At 40.7% G+C, this 15,002-nt stretch overlaps 1 protein-coding gene across 1 annotated transcript in view; it reads left to right on the plus strand.

Moving 5' to 3' along the window:
* The window catches only part of FNDC3B (fibronectin type III domain containing 3B), a 338,585-nt gene that overhangs the window by 197,838 nt on the left and 125,745 nt on the right, over window positions 1-15,002 (plus strand). Inside the window, exons 5-6 of the mRNA XM_077880348.1 lie at window positions 1,485-1,728; window positions 4,753-5,043. Coding sequence (XP_077736474.1) covers window positions 1,485-1,728; window positions 4,753-5,043 — 535 coding nt within the window. The remainder of the gene's footprint in view (window positions 1-1,484; window positions 1,729-4,752; window positions 5,044-15,002) is intronic.

Consider the following 15,002-nt stretch of genomic DNA (forward strand, 5'->3'; position numbering starts at 1 on the left):
TAGGCCCCGATTGTCCCCTTCCTGACACGGCCCTGACCCAGCAGAGGCCTTTCCCTGAAGCTGTCCCAGCACCACCAGTTCTTTCACATCCCTAAAGCATCCCTGTGATTCTACCTTTCTCTGCTCTTGCTCTCTGCGTTCCTCAGCTTGCCCGGTTGATTATGGTATTTGTTGTATTATTTCTTATCTTACATCTCAACAAATATGTTTGTTTTTAGAGCAGGTTTCATGGAGTTGGCCAGAGAGGCAAGAAACATTGTTACTGTACTGCCTTAGCGACCTTCCTTGGGGGAATTAGAAAGCATTTGAAGACAGCATGGGTAGAGTGTTGATGGGCTCACTCTGTTCAGAGTAGGTCCCTTGTCCTAATGTCTCCCTTCACAGCACCCATTACATCATCAGGACATCTTGGGAGCAAAGGTGCCCATCTTGATTTGATATTGTTCAAGTTTTTTATTGGTTGGAATACCCTCATTTCATCTGTATCCTTAGTCACAGGTTTTTTTTTTTTTTTTTTTTCTTTTCTTTTTTTAAGATTTTACCAGAGAGAGGCAGAGACATAGGCAGAGGGAGAAGCAGGTTCCCTGTGCGGAGCCCACTGTGGGACTTGATCCCAGGACTCCGGGATCATGAACTGAGCCAAAGGCAGATGCTCAACCACTGAGCCACCCTGGTACCCCCTTGGTCCCAGATTTTTTTTTTTTTTTTTAAAGATTTTATTTATTTAGTCATAGACACAGAGAGAGAGAGGCAGAGACACAGGCAGAGGGAGAAGCAGGCTCCACACAGGGAGCCCGATGTGGGACTCGATCCCGGGTCTCCAGGATCACACCCCAGGCTGCAGGCGGCGCCAAACCGCTGCGCCACCGGGGCTGCCCTTGGTCCCAGATTAAATGAACCTTTGATACTCCTATGGCCTCTGAAGTTAATGTTCCCTTTATTTCCTGAAGCCCTTGTACGAATGGAACTGTCATGCTAAGGCAGAAATGGGTCAAGTGTCATCAGGCCCATCTGGAAAGCTCTGCCCAGTGAAGCACATTTATGTTCCTCAGAAATCTCTTCTTTCTGGAGAACCACTGAACCATTAGTTATATTCAAAGTCATTCCTCAGATCAACTAAATCACACATTAAATTTGCTTGTTTTGGATGAAATCTTCAGAAGTCGTCTTCCAAGTGTTCTTGGAAAAGTTTGTGAGACACACAAGATTTACTATCAAGCCGTTGATCTCTCCAAAAAGTTTTGTGTAATCAGAATCAAGTGGTTGATGAAAAGTTGATTTTCATAAATTTTGTTAAATGGTATTATTTCTAAAACTCATTTAACTAGTTAGGGAACCAGAATTCAACATGCACCAATTTTTTTTTTCTCCATAAGGGGAGAAAATTAAGGGAAGTAATATATTAAGGGAAGTAACATACATTTTTTCACAGGATGTTTGCTGATAATACATACAACACTCTTTCTTTCTGCTGTTTACTTTAGGTGATCGAAGACAATACTGGAGTCCGCCGGGTGGTGGTCACACCCCAGTCTCCTGAGTGTTACCCCCCAAGCTACCCCTCAGCCATGTCTCCAACCCATCACCTACCCCCCTACCTGACTCACCACCCCCATTTTATTCATAACTCACACACGGCTTACTACCCACCTGTTACTGGACCTGGAGATATGCCGCCTCAGTTTTTTCCTCAGCACCATATTCCCCCTACAATATACGGTGAGCAAGGTGAGTAGATTATTGCTGGCACTGGGAGCTGTTGAAACTGGTCACAACATGGAAGTAGCTTAGGAGAACCAGAGAGCCCCCCTTGTATCTTCTGTAATGAGCCTGCTGGAAGGGGATCTACCTGCTGCGTAGTCAGCTCCCAAGAAATTCCTAGCTTTCTTTGTCTCAAAGCATGTCTTGCTAAGGTTCCTTTGTGGGTTGCAGCTCTTTATATTTTCCAAAATTCTGCCCCCTGTTGCACCCACCACACAAAGAAAAGGGAGTGGGATAGCCACTTCTTACTGTAGTGAGAAATAAGTGATGTATCACATGTTCTTGTGTCCCATTACATATTTTAATGTGACAGTGGCCTGAGGCAGAACTGTGGCACATTGTTGCCTAGGCATCCATGCCATTGTGTATTTCTAGTTTTGTCCTTGGTGTTGGTTTAGCCTAAAAAGGATAAGTCTAAGAAACCATTTAAGTGAGGGTAAAAATCAGACTTTAACGTTTAAGTTGTCTAAGGCTTTGCAAAGTGATTTTCTTCTATGAATTGAAGCATTTTATCACTTCAGACATTTTTTATATTGGTTTGAACACAAGGATTGCTGTTACACCATAGCAAGTTAGCACCTCACTTTCTCTTACTAATTATATATGTGTGTGGATGTATATATATTTTCCTATGTGTTTATCTCACATTATAATTATTTTCTTATTAGCCAAAGAAAAACTTGAGATGGTTACTTTAAGTGGAATTTTCTATTCCAATTTAGGGATAGAATTTGTTTTTGTTGTTTTGGTTGGCTGGTTGGTTGTTTAGTACTTAGAAATTTAATATAAAATTCAAAAGAACGAAGTGCTATTATGGTGGGGCATGGAAAAATGATGGCATCAATAGTTTTGTATTAGTGTAATCTTCCTGCCTAGTGACATAACACCCTAAAACATCAGAGTAGTGAGGAGATGCCTTGAAAACATTTGGATAAAATCTGAAAAAAATTAACTATCATTTTTTAAAAAGTATTCAATGCTTTGACACAATGTCCATTAAATATTTGAGTATTGGCAGAGTTTTCTGATTTGGTCTGAGCTTAACGACCAAAAGCCTTGGTGACTGTCTAATTGCTTGATGGACAATGTGTGATCTCCATTAGGTCAGCAGTGTGTTAGTAGGATGCCACATAGTTAATGTTTTGTAAATGTTATCCTCTGCAAATTTAGACAGTATGATTTAAATGGTCATTAGAATTAAGAAAAAAATAGCATCTTTGTTTCATAGGATATTTTGCTTTAATTTCATTATAATAACATAATACATTAATGTACAGATAAAAGTGCCTCATTGATTTCAAATTAAAGAAAGCAAAAAACAAAATCCTTTTGTTTGCTGTATAGATAAAAACCCATTTATACATTTCCTTACCTTACTTCCCGATGTGCATATCTAAAAATAAATTAAACATTTAATTTCCCACACCATAGGAGTAAAATTTCAACATGTTTTAAGAGAGTATTATGTTAGTGTCCACGGTGAATATTCTTAAATCTCAAGTGTAATGCGTCGTGATACTTAAAACATTTGCCATCCTTTATGTATATTTGGATATGATTTAATTGGGCATTGTCTCTTTTTTAAAGATTATTTTATATTAGAGCGAGAAAGTGAGCATGAGTGGGGTGGGGAGGGACAGAGGGAAAGAATCTTAAGCCGACTCCCTGCTGAGTGGGGAGCCTGACTTGGGGTCAATGATCTCATGACTGTGAGATCATGACCTGAGCTGAAATCAGTAGTCCAACGCTTAACCAACTGAGCCACCCCAGAGCCCTAGGCATAGGCTCTTTGAATCGGATTGCATTTGTTTTTTTCACTTTTTTTTTTTTTAGTGCAAATTTGTTACCTTGTGAAGATTTGCTTTTTAAAGATTTTCCTTAAGCTATATGAACAGAAAGAAAAGTGGAGCTCTACCACTGATAATTGAAACGTCAGTATGCACAGTCCTGGTATGCTTAAAACAGTCCTGGTTTAGATCTCTTGTCCAGAAACATGATTAGGAATGCTACCTTTTTGCTCTCCAAAGTATTTAGTTTGGAATGCTAATTTATTTGTTCATTCTATTTGGTCAGGCCCTTTTTTCTTATAAACATTTAAGGACCCAATTTCTCTTATATATTGTCATTTTTATTAGTGCCTAAATATTTTTAATTGATTTAACATTTTTAATTTAAAATAAATGTTTTCCTCTCAGATCATGAATTTGTTTTGTAGGCTCCCATTCTACATAGGGAAGCCAGGTGACATTCTACTAGTCCGTTTTTGTCTTGCCTCTTAATTAGTCCAAAATAGAAGTTTGAGACCACAGCTTATTATGTGTGGCACCAGGCTGCAGAGATGGCTTGTGTTTACCCCTACTATTTCTCCTTGAGCATTTCCCTTGATTCCATGAGCTTTGGTTATTTTTAATGGAAATTTTTTATCTCATCATCTTAGTAAGTTTTATTCAAATGTTGCCTCTTTCAGATGCCACAACCAACTCCTTAGATTCTGGTTGCTATACACTTTTCAATAGAAATGCTATCTTGTCTGTAAGGATGAGTATACTTTTAAGTATCTTGATTCTAAGGACACATTTATGGGGGTATTTTGTTTTTTCTGATTTTTTAAAATACATACTGCAACTAAAAACATTTTGACCGTGGCTTTGATAGCAAAATCAAATTTACATATAAATTCAACTAGATCATGAACTCTTTATGGACAGTAACCTTGTCTTCAGTATTTTACATAATTTCTAGAATGTTCATGAACACACAATGTAGTTGGTTGTTTCACACAATATGTTTTTTAACAATTGTCCATTGATTGGTTCAAAATGAATGGGAATATTTTAAAACATGTATTTCGTATATGTATAGGATTTAGAAAACTGTTTACTCCAGTACTATGTTAAATGTCTTCCTTCAGGAGCCAGGTCTTTTGATCACATAAGATTTCTTATTTAGAGTGTAAACTGAGCCTGCATTTGTCCTAATCGTCTGTTTCAGAAATTATACCACTGTATGGAATGTCAAGCTACATTACCCGGGAAGACCAGTACAGCAAGCCTCCACACAAAAAACTGAAAGACCGCCAGATCGACCGCCAGAACCGTCTCAACAGTCCTCCGTCTTCTATCTACAAGAGCAACTGCACAACCGTGTACAATGGTTACGGGAAGGGCCACAGCGCTGGTGGCGGTGGTGGCAGCGGAGGCGGCAGCGGAGGCGGGCCGGGAATCAAGAAGACAGAGCGGCGAGCAAGAAGCAGTCCAAAGTCGAATGATTCAGATTTGCAAGGTAATGTGCAGAGATGCGTGCCATACAGAGTAAAGCATGGAGACTGGAGCCTGAAAAACACCTCTTTTCGATCCCAGTGTCATGTCGTTGGTCTTTCTCCCAGAAATGACTGGGGAGCCCTTCTCAGATCATTTTCTGAATAAGAGCAGAATATTGTATCTCCCCCAACCCCCTGCTTGTTTTTAAATTAATAGTTTGTGGCAGAAATATCCTTTGGTCACAAGTGCCATGTGACATTTTACGTAACCTCAGAAACCAGGACCCGAATAGGTTTTGTCACATTAGCCCACTTCCTGTTGTCTCCCTCCAAATAGACAGACAGGGAGGAGATCCAAAGTAAAAGAGCCTTTCTGAGAAGTGTAGGGCTAGTTTAACTCTGAAAATAATTACACCTCATAAAACCACATGTAATTACTTGGTTCTGTAGTGAAATTTATCATTGTGGAATAGGAATACATGTCTGCTTAGTTTCAGGCATCCGTTCTTGCTTACCACCACCACCTTTGCCTGCTGAATAAAGTATTCACTGCCCAGGCGTGAGATGGAAGAAGTAAGGTCACTCCATATGAGACATCAGCTCCAAAGGGCATGTGTTTTTTTGGCTTTTTGTTTTTGTTGATTACTCTTGGGGCTGTGGATCGGTTAATTTGGGGAAGAAGGTATATGTGCTTGGAATCAAGTGTTTAGCCAAGATTTAGAAACAACCTCTTGATGCCACAGGAGTTAAAAACAGGATTTTGATGTAGGCATGTGGAGAAGGCTGACTTAATTGAAACAGAATAAGGGAACATTTTTAAAAGCTATGTGAGTTTTCAAATATAAATCTGGAAGACATGAGCAACTATAAAAGCCAGGATAAGAAGTGATTATAGCCCTCATTAAATATGCACCTGCCTTTTATCAGACCTCATCCAGGTAGGAATGGGACTGTGTGTGTGAGAATGTGTTTGTGAATGACAAAGACGGAATTTGTGTATATTTGTGTAGGGAAGACTGGATTCTTGGGGAAGACTGGATTCTTTGGGGGCTGAGGAAACTGAGGTAAAACCAGCTGTTGTCATTAGCATTTCCCCCCATTTTATTTATGAGTGAATTGTAGCATTAAAAACAGGAATAGTAAGATACAGTAAAAAGCAACCAGTAATTTCTCAGAGTGAAATGTATTATAGATGCTTTTAATTTTGTTCATTATACTTTGCTATATTTTTTCAAAGTTTTATGTAGTTATCATGCATTATTCTTATACTATTTAACAAAGCATGAATTTAGTTAGGAAACTGAAATGTTTCCTAACATTTATGTGTTTACAAACATTTTGGTCTTATACATAATGAATGAGAGTATAATTATTTTGAGCACCTTAAGCTCTTTGCTGTTTTATAGAAAACATGATGATGATGATGATAGTAACAGTAAGATCACTTTATGCACTTAGGGGAGTGTGTGTTTTACAATGAAAAATTAGAAAAAAATTATTTTCTCAGATTTAGTCTGAACTTGGTCTATTGCTTCTTTTCTCATTGCATTATTTACCTCCTCAAAACCACTCTAAGTACAACACTCCATATGGTTTAGCCACGAAATAATCAGATAGAGTATTATGTTTTCTGCCTCATTTCCATAAGGATCTGAGAGGTTTACACATTGGATTTAAAAACTGAGTATTCATTTTCAAAAATGAAAACTCAAGTCCTGACAAAAACTGACACAGAAGTGTTTATAGCAGCAGTATTCATAATTGGCAAAACTTGGAAGCAACGTAGATGTCCTCCAGTAAGTAAACGAACTGTGGTATATGCAGACAATGGAATATTTCCTAATGCTGTTAAAGCATGAAAAGAGGTAAAGCCACCTTAAATGCATATTACTGAAAAAACTTGCCAATCTGAGAAGACCACATTCCAAGGAGGTAAAAGACCTCTATTCTGAAAGCTAAGACATTGATGGAAGGAATTGAAGAAGACACCAAAAAAGAAATTGATGGAAATGGAAAGATATTCTATACTTAGAGATTGAAGAATTAAAAATTAAAATGTTCAAACTATCCATACACAGATTCCGTGCAATCCCTATCAAAATACCAATAACATTTTTCACAGAAACGAGAACAAATAATCCTAACATTTGTGTGGATCTCAAATAGAGAAATCTTGAGAAAGAACAACAAAGCTGAATGTATCACAAACCCAGATTTCAAGATACACTACAATGCTATAATAATCAAAACAGTCTGGTATTAGCAGAAAAATAGATCAGTGCAACAGAATAAAGAGTGCAAAAATAAACCTATGCTTATGGTCAATTAATCTTTTTTTTTTAAGATTTTATATTCATGAAAGAGAGAGAGAGAGAGAGGGAGGGAGAGGCAGAGACACAGGCAGAGGGAGAAGCAGGCTCCATGCAGGGAACCCGATGTGGGACTCGATCCCGGGACTCCAGGATCACGCCCTGAGCCAAAGGCAGAAGCCCAACCACTGAGCCACCCAGGTGTCCCTATGATTAGCTAATCTGTGACAAAGAAGACAAGAATATACAATGAGGAAAAAAGTCTTTTTTATAAATGGTGCTGGGAAAACTAGACAGTTACATGAAAAAGAATGAAGCTGGACCACTTTCTTATACCATACACAAAAATAAATTAAAAATGGATTAAAGACCTAAATGTGAGACCCTAAACCATAACACTCTTAAAAAGAAGACATAGGCAATAATCTGTGGATTTGGGCCTTAGTGTATTTATGAACATGTCTCCTCAGGCAAGAGAGAAAAACAAAAATGAACGATTGGGACTACACAAAAATGAAAAGCTTTTGCGAACAAAAGTAAAAGACAATTTACTGAATAGAAGACATTTGCAAAAGATACATCTGATCTTTTAAAGGGTTCATATCCAAAATATATAAAGAACTTATATGACTCAACACCCAAAAACAATCCGATAAAAAAATAGGCAGAGGACCTGCATGGACTTTTTTCCAGAGAAGACATAAAGATGGCCAACAGGTGCCTGAAAAGATGCTCATTAGGAAACACAAATCAAAACCATGAGATGTGGACTCATACCAGTCAGAATGACTAATATCAAAAAGACAAGAAATAACAAGTGTTGGCAAGCACAAAGAGAGAAAGGAACCCTTAAGCACTGCTTACGGAAGTGTAAACTGGTGCAGCCATTGTGGGAAACACTATGGGGGGTTCCTCAAAAAATTAAAACTGTGACTGTTTACCCAAAGAAAAACACTAATTTGGAACAATACATACCCCTGTATTTATTGCAGTGCTATTTACATTAGCCAAGATATGGAAGCAGCCCACATATCCATTGATAGATGTATGGATAGAGAGAGAAGAGTGGTATATATAATCCATAAAATGGAATATTACCCAGCCATAAAAAAGAATGAGATCTTGCCACTTGGAACAACATGGATGGCATTATTAAGTAAAATAAATCAGAGAAAGACAAATAACCATGTGATTTCACTTATATGTGGAATCTAAAAAACAATAAATAGACTCTTAAATACAGAGAAGAAACTGGTGGTTGCCAGAGGGTACATGGAGGGGGGTACATAAAGAGGATTAGGAAGTGCAAACTTAAGTTGTAAATATTTTAAAAGAAAAAAAAACCAAATGAGTCAGCTATCTTTTAAAGATAGAATAAAGTACTAAAGAATAAGCAAATGAATCAATGTATAGACAAGAATATAATTGAAGAAAATATAGTAGAATGAAATAAAATCACATTCTGGATTCAGAAACAAACCATAAAACCAAAGTAGATCTCTAAACCTCATTTTCAGACTTACTAAATCAGAATCTCTTCACCTGATCTGGCTTCATGGTACTTGTTGTTTTAATCAGGCCTCCCCTGGGAATAATGTCCGCCAACATAAAGAACTACTGTCCTAAAATTAAGGATGGTTATGGTAGCTGTGGTTCAGTAAGTTGCACACGACAGGAGGTAGGAACTTTACTTCGCCATTCTCACCTACTGAAACTGTGTCTGGTACACAGTAGGTACACAGCAAATATTTGTGGAATGAATTCTGTATTCTTAATTGGTTTGTTTTCTAGAACAGGTCTTCTGTTTGAACACACACACGGAGCTGTTGTACCGTTTCTGTCCCTAGGAAGAGCTGCTGTACCTCTAAGGGTACTGCTCTGCAGCCGGCCCCTCCTTTCATTTACTGTTACCTTCAAGAAAACAGCCGAGGCAGGACAGAGGCCCACGTCACCCTCAGGGACATGTAGGCTTCTTGTTTCTTTGTATTACCTTGGAGTTAATGGTGTGTTGTGGGCATAGGGTGGTGGGACTTTGTTAGCAGGCATACTTGGCCTAGACTTGATCCGGCTTTGTCACTTGCTAACTATTTGCTTTTAGTATTCCCTGAATCTCTGTATCATCATCTGTAAAATTGGTATTTTAATTCTCTATTAAATATTAAAAGTAGCCTAGTTCAATTCTTAACACCTCAACATAACGGTCACCCTTGTTGCTGTCTCCCTCCTGTAGTCGTAGGATCACCTTGCATCCAGGACATCCCATTCTCTAAACCGGGATCTCTCTGCCTTCTTTCTTCCCTTTCAAGCCCTCCTCCTGCAGCTCCTTCCCCTGTAAGCCAGAAGCGCCTTCCTTCTAACACTTGGAAGGCTACACCCTGCATTCCTGGACATTTGCGTACATTGCTAAATGGTCACGACAGTCCGTCTGGTCACTGTCTGTCACCACATAAAGTTAAAAAAAGATTTTCTTGTCATGAGAATTTTAAAGATTCACTTTCTTAGCAATTCTCAAATTTGCAATACAGTATTCTTTTTTTTAATCTTTTTTTAAAAGATTAATTATTTATTTATTTGAGAGAGAGTGTGTGGGCACCAGCAGGGGGGGAGGGTCAGAGGAGGAAGAAGAAGCAGGCTCCCCACTGAGCAGGGATGAGCTTGATGTGGGGCTTGATCCCAGGACTCTGAGATCATGACCTGCAGTGAAGGCTGACGCTTAACTGACTGAGCCAGCCACGTGCCTGCAATACAACATTCTTGGCTGTAGTCACCATGCCACACATTGCCTCCCTGTAACCTACCTATGTTATAGCTGCAAGTCTGTGCATCTCGATCCCCTTCAACAGTTTCCCTCATCAACTAACCCTCTTCCTCTCTGGCAACCACCAATCTATTCTCTGTATTGGTTTGGTTTTATTTGTTCATTTGTTTTTTTTTGTTTTTTTTTTTTAAGATTCCACATATAAGTAAAATACAGTATTTGTCGTTCTCTAACTCAGCACGGTACCCTCTAGGGGCATTCATGTTGTTGCAAATGGCAAGATTTCATTCTTTTTTATGGTTGAGTAATATTCCTGTGTGTGTGTGTGTGTGTGTGTGTGTGTGTGTGTGTGTACACACCACATACTCTCCAGTTCACCTGCCAGTGAACACTTGGGTTGCTTCCATGTTGTAGCTACTATAAGTAATGCTGCAGTGAACACAGGGCTGCATATATCTTTTCAAATTAGTGGTTTTGTTTTCTTTGGATGAATACTCCAAAGTGGAATTGCTGAATCATAGGCTATGGGAAAATTTGTTCTCATCAGCAGAATATTGCCCAATTGATGGGCCTTGAGACTATTCTGTGGCCAAGACCCAGTTAAAATTGTCCTGTCATCTTTCATCACGGAGACTAAAGAACTTACTGGTGTGCGTCACTGGGTGGGAAGGAAGTTTCATTCCTTCCCTTTTATCCTCAGTAAGAACCTAAGCATATGACAGTAAGGAAGTTACCCAGTGGTTATGGGTTTGAAACTGAAATCCTGCAATTTTCGATCAGAATTGTAGTCCTGTTACATACATCTTCAGAAAAGCGAACAAGGTTATCTGCTGATACTGTTTTTGAAAGGACTAAGGGAGTCCAGAGTGAAAAATAAAAACTTTGTGAGGTCCCACTGTCTAGTAAAATGAAAGAGACCTAAGCAGTGTCTTTAATTATGGGTGTGTGTGTCTGTGTCTGTCTGTCTGTGTCTGGGATAGGACAGGGGAAGAAAGGGAGTACATGTTTGATTGTGGAATCACGATCTCCACTGTGTGTCCATGTCTGCTGACCTTTACCTCATCTGTGGGTTTACCCCAGGAGTGAGGATATCTTTCTCACTCGTTACTTGTTCATCTTCAAACCCTAGCAGAATTGTGAGAGATGGTAGTTATGTTTCCCTAGGCCTCAGTTTTCCCTTAGTAAGATGAACTGGTGAATTAGGGTCAATGATTTTCAAAATCTTACCCATGAGTAGCTCCTCCTTTATCAGTCTTGTGTAGATCCTTATCTAAATACAGATCCTTATCCCATACCACCCTCCTACACGTTTGGGGACATATATACCTGAAAGCAGGTAGAGTTGGTGCCGCTATGGTTGGAGCAGGGGACCTGGGTCCTTGTTAGCATCCACAAGGCTTCCCCTGAGGTGAGGCCCTCATCTGGACCTCAGCACCAGGGAGGGGCTGGTAAGATACACGTACACTCATGGTCTGCCCCAGACCCAAACCAGCTATCTGTGTTTCCCTAGGCTCTAAAAAGATGGGGAGTGGGGACAGTAACACTTGAGAGCCTCTGGCCCTTTGAATGCCACACAATTCGTGAGTGAAATTTTAAAAGGGAGGGGACTCCAGGAGGCATTCAGTTAAAATGCCTGATTTAAGGGGAAGCATAGGCCTTTTGTGGTACACCGGTAGGGCCCTCAGCCTATACTGTTGGTGCAAGAGTTCCATGTGTGCCGCCGACCTATAGGTAGTAACTGATGTGGAGACCTCTAGAATTTTCACTGTCGTGTGGAAAAGAATTGGGACAAAATGCTAAGAATTCCAAATATAGAAGAAAATGAGGATACAGCATACTTTTGGCATTTGACCTTTGCCCTTTGGAATTGTTGACAATCCAAAGATTCAGTTATACTTTAGATGAAATTCCACCACAGAGAGTCATAATTTCTGATTGTAACACTGGAAGCTGGTGACAAAAGCATTATTCTTAGGCTTTTCTCCTTTGGACATCACAAATTGCCTTCTGACCCTAACAAGTTTCCCCTATTATCAGATTCTTGTATCCTAATTCCTCCTCTTCCCTGACCTTTTTTTTTTTTTTTTTTTAAATCTCTTATATTTTGCTATCCCTGCTCAGAAACCAGAACCTGCCACCAGGGTCTGTTTACCCAAACTTAGCTGGAAAGCTTATTCATTCCGCCTAGAAGAGTTACAGTAGTAAGTTTGGGGGTGGCGTTTTCCTCTAGAGGTCTGAGATTGTGGACATTAGGGAGGCCTTGGAGTTTATCCTCCTGCTGGATGGCACAGGCCCCGGAGGGGGTGGCTACATGCACCTGTGGAGGGCCACAGTGGTCCCCTTTGTTTGGAAGGAGGAACCTAATGTTAATAAGGTCTGGAATGTCGGGAGTCGAGGCAGATTTTGTTCTGGAATCTCTTCTGGTCTTGGCTCCCTGTAAGAGACAACACTGGTGCTTTTCTGTGTAAGCTACGTAGGGGGCTCGCACACTTCGCAAGTGGCTGGTAGCTCCCTACACCTGCAACCTCTTCTGTCTCCAGAGCATGTACCCCTCTAGGTGTGCTCAGGCAGGCTGTTTGGTTGTGGAAGGGCAGGGGGCTCGTTCCTTCCTCCTGCGCTGCGTGCTTTCTCCACTGCGCTTGAAAACGTGCAGCCCTCTAGATGGATTCCCATCAGGGCTTCATCTCTCAGGTCTGTAGTTGCAGATAAATCCTGTGTGTTTTCACTTGTCTGCAGCTGTGGATGAATCCTAAGCATGGCAAAAATATCAAGAAAACACGAAAAAAATTAAAAGTGAGCTCAGGTCAGTGGAATTCACCCCATCTTTCTGCCAAGTACAGTCTGAAAGTGAAAATAGTCCAAACAAGCCCAAATAACTTCTATTTTTTTTTTTCTTTTGAAGGACGCTATGTGGACCCCTGGCTCAAAATGCAAGAGACATTCTTTCTAGCAGGAAACTGGGCAGTTAACACCCTCTTTTCCATTTCAAATGTGGCCAGCCAGCGCCGTCCAGGTCTTGGAGACCTCTGAGCAGTGCTGCTTGAGGTCTGAGCAGACTTCCTGCAACAGCTGCCTACGTGTGGGATGCAGAGGAGACGAGCCCGGGGATAGAAGTCTGCAGAAGGAATGCGCTGCTTGTTGACATGTGCTTTCCGACCTGGGCATTATCCGCTCAAGGCCAGAGCCGGAGAAATCAAAGGGCGAATAACTCCTTTTTCTGCTAGGATTCCAGGGTGCCAGATTTTTTTTTTCCTTATGGAGGTGTTTGACTGACTTTGCTGGTGCAAAGGCCCACTGGTGGCTCCACAAAGAGGGAACTAGGGTGGCCCAAGTTGTTGCTGATTAGTGTGTGTAGGTGTGTCTTTATCAAGCCACATCACTTATCTCTTTGCCTTTTGCCCTCTTCCCCGCCCCCCCCCCCCCCAGCATTGTTCTCACAGTCTGGAATGTTTTAAAGATGTTAACGACATGATTCTCTGAACAGACAGGATGAGATATTTTTGCCATGTCAATTTAAGAAGTCTTAACCCACTAAATCATACTTGAAGGCTGACATTTTTCCCTTGCATAGGAAAAGACAGATAACATGTGAAAACATTCTTTGAGTTCTCTTTTGAAATGAACGTTCACCCGAAGACTGAGGGCAGAATTTTGATTAGTTTCTACCATATGTAGTACTTAACTCCGCGCACCCATATTATTTTCTCTGCCTTTTTTGCTTTATTGGGAACTGGTTGCAGAGGCACTTAGATGACATCAGAACCCGTGTTGGCTAAATACATGGCATTCCCAAGAGCCCTTTAAACAGCAGGTATAAGTGATGATATGGTTTGTTTCTGGTACATACATAACCTTCAGTTTTATTGAATTGGAACTTTTATATGCTGTTCTCTCATTTAGTGACGTTGAATTCTGATTTTACTGGGATCAGAGGTCATCATCACAAATGTGCCAGACTTAGAAGCAGGTCTAGGTTTTGTCCCAGCTCTGCCGCTTGTGAGCTCTGTGCCTCTGAGCAAGAGAGTTCATCTCCCAAAGCTTCAGTTTCTTCTCGTGTGTCTAAAATGGGGGTAATAATAGCACTTACTTCAGAGACTATCGCGAGCTGTCCACACGATTTCCTTCACTATGTGCTTTAACAGCGTTACAGGGCATGGGGGAAGAAAGACCATGACATTTTTCTGCTTCTGAGAACTGCCTCCTGTGGGTCATGTTAGCAGAACCCCAGCTTCCTGGGAGCGTACCCCTCAGAGTGCCGAAGGGCGAGGCATCCTGCAGGCTGGGTCAGCATTGAGTAATGCTGACTGCCAAGGACTTGAGATTCAAGAGGATTCTGTGGAGCATCCAGTCCCCCCCAAATTCTCTTCACCATTGCTACTCCTAACAACCCGAAGAATCCTGAGCAAGAAGGCAGTCCCGTCCTTTCTCCTCATCATTCCTCTGCCTTCTTCTGAGATTGAGGAGCAGAGAGCATGCTGGGCCAGCCTGGGTCCATGTTTGAACTTGCTCAACATATTGACTGCTTCAAATCAATTTTGCTAGTGTTGGAAAAAAAAAAAGGGAAGGAGGTTAGCCGGAGATGATTCGGGCTAACGACAGCTGGCCTATATTTATTTTGCCAACACTGATATTACTTGCTGTAGCATAGTTAGGTTAACCCAAGAGGATAAGCTAACTAGGAAACCCACTAGGTTTCATAATCTTCCACAGTTTTTCCTTACACCTCAGAAGTCGTACAGCCATCACTTCCACATCCCATTGCTCATATCCTGTTGGTCATATATTGTGTCTGTTGGTACATTGTGGAAGGCCCAGAGGTAATGAATACCAGGAGAAGATCGTCATGGGGTAGGGTGGCATCACAGAGGCTGGCCACCACATGCTGTGTGGAACCAGAAACCGTTTCTATTAATAC

The sequence above is a fragment of the Canis aureus genome, chromosome 31, assembly GCF_053574225.1.
Source record: "Canis aureus isolate CA01 chromosome 31, VMU_Caureus_v.1.0, whole genome shotgun sequence".
Lineage (NCBI taxonomy): Eukaryota > Metazoa > Chordata > Mammalia > Carnivora > Canidae > Canis > Canis aureus.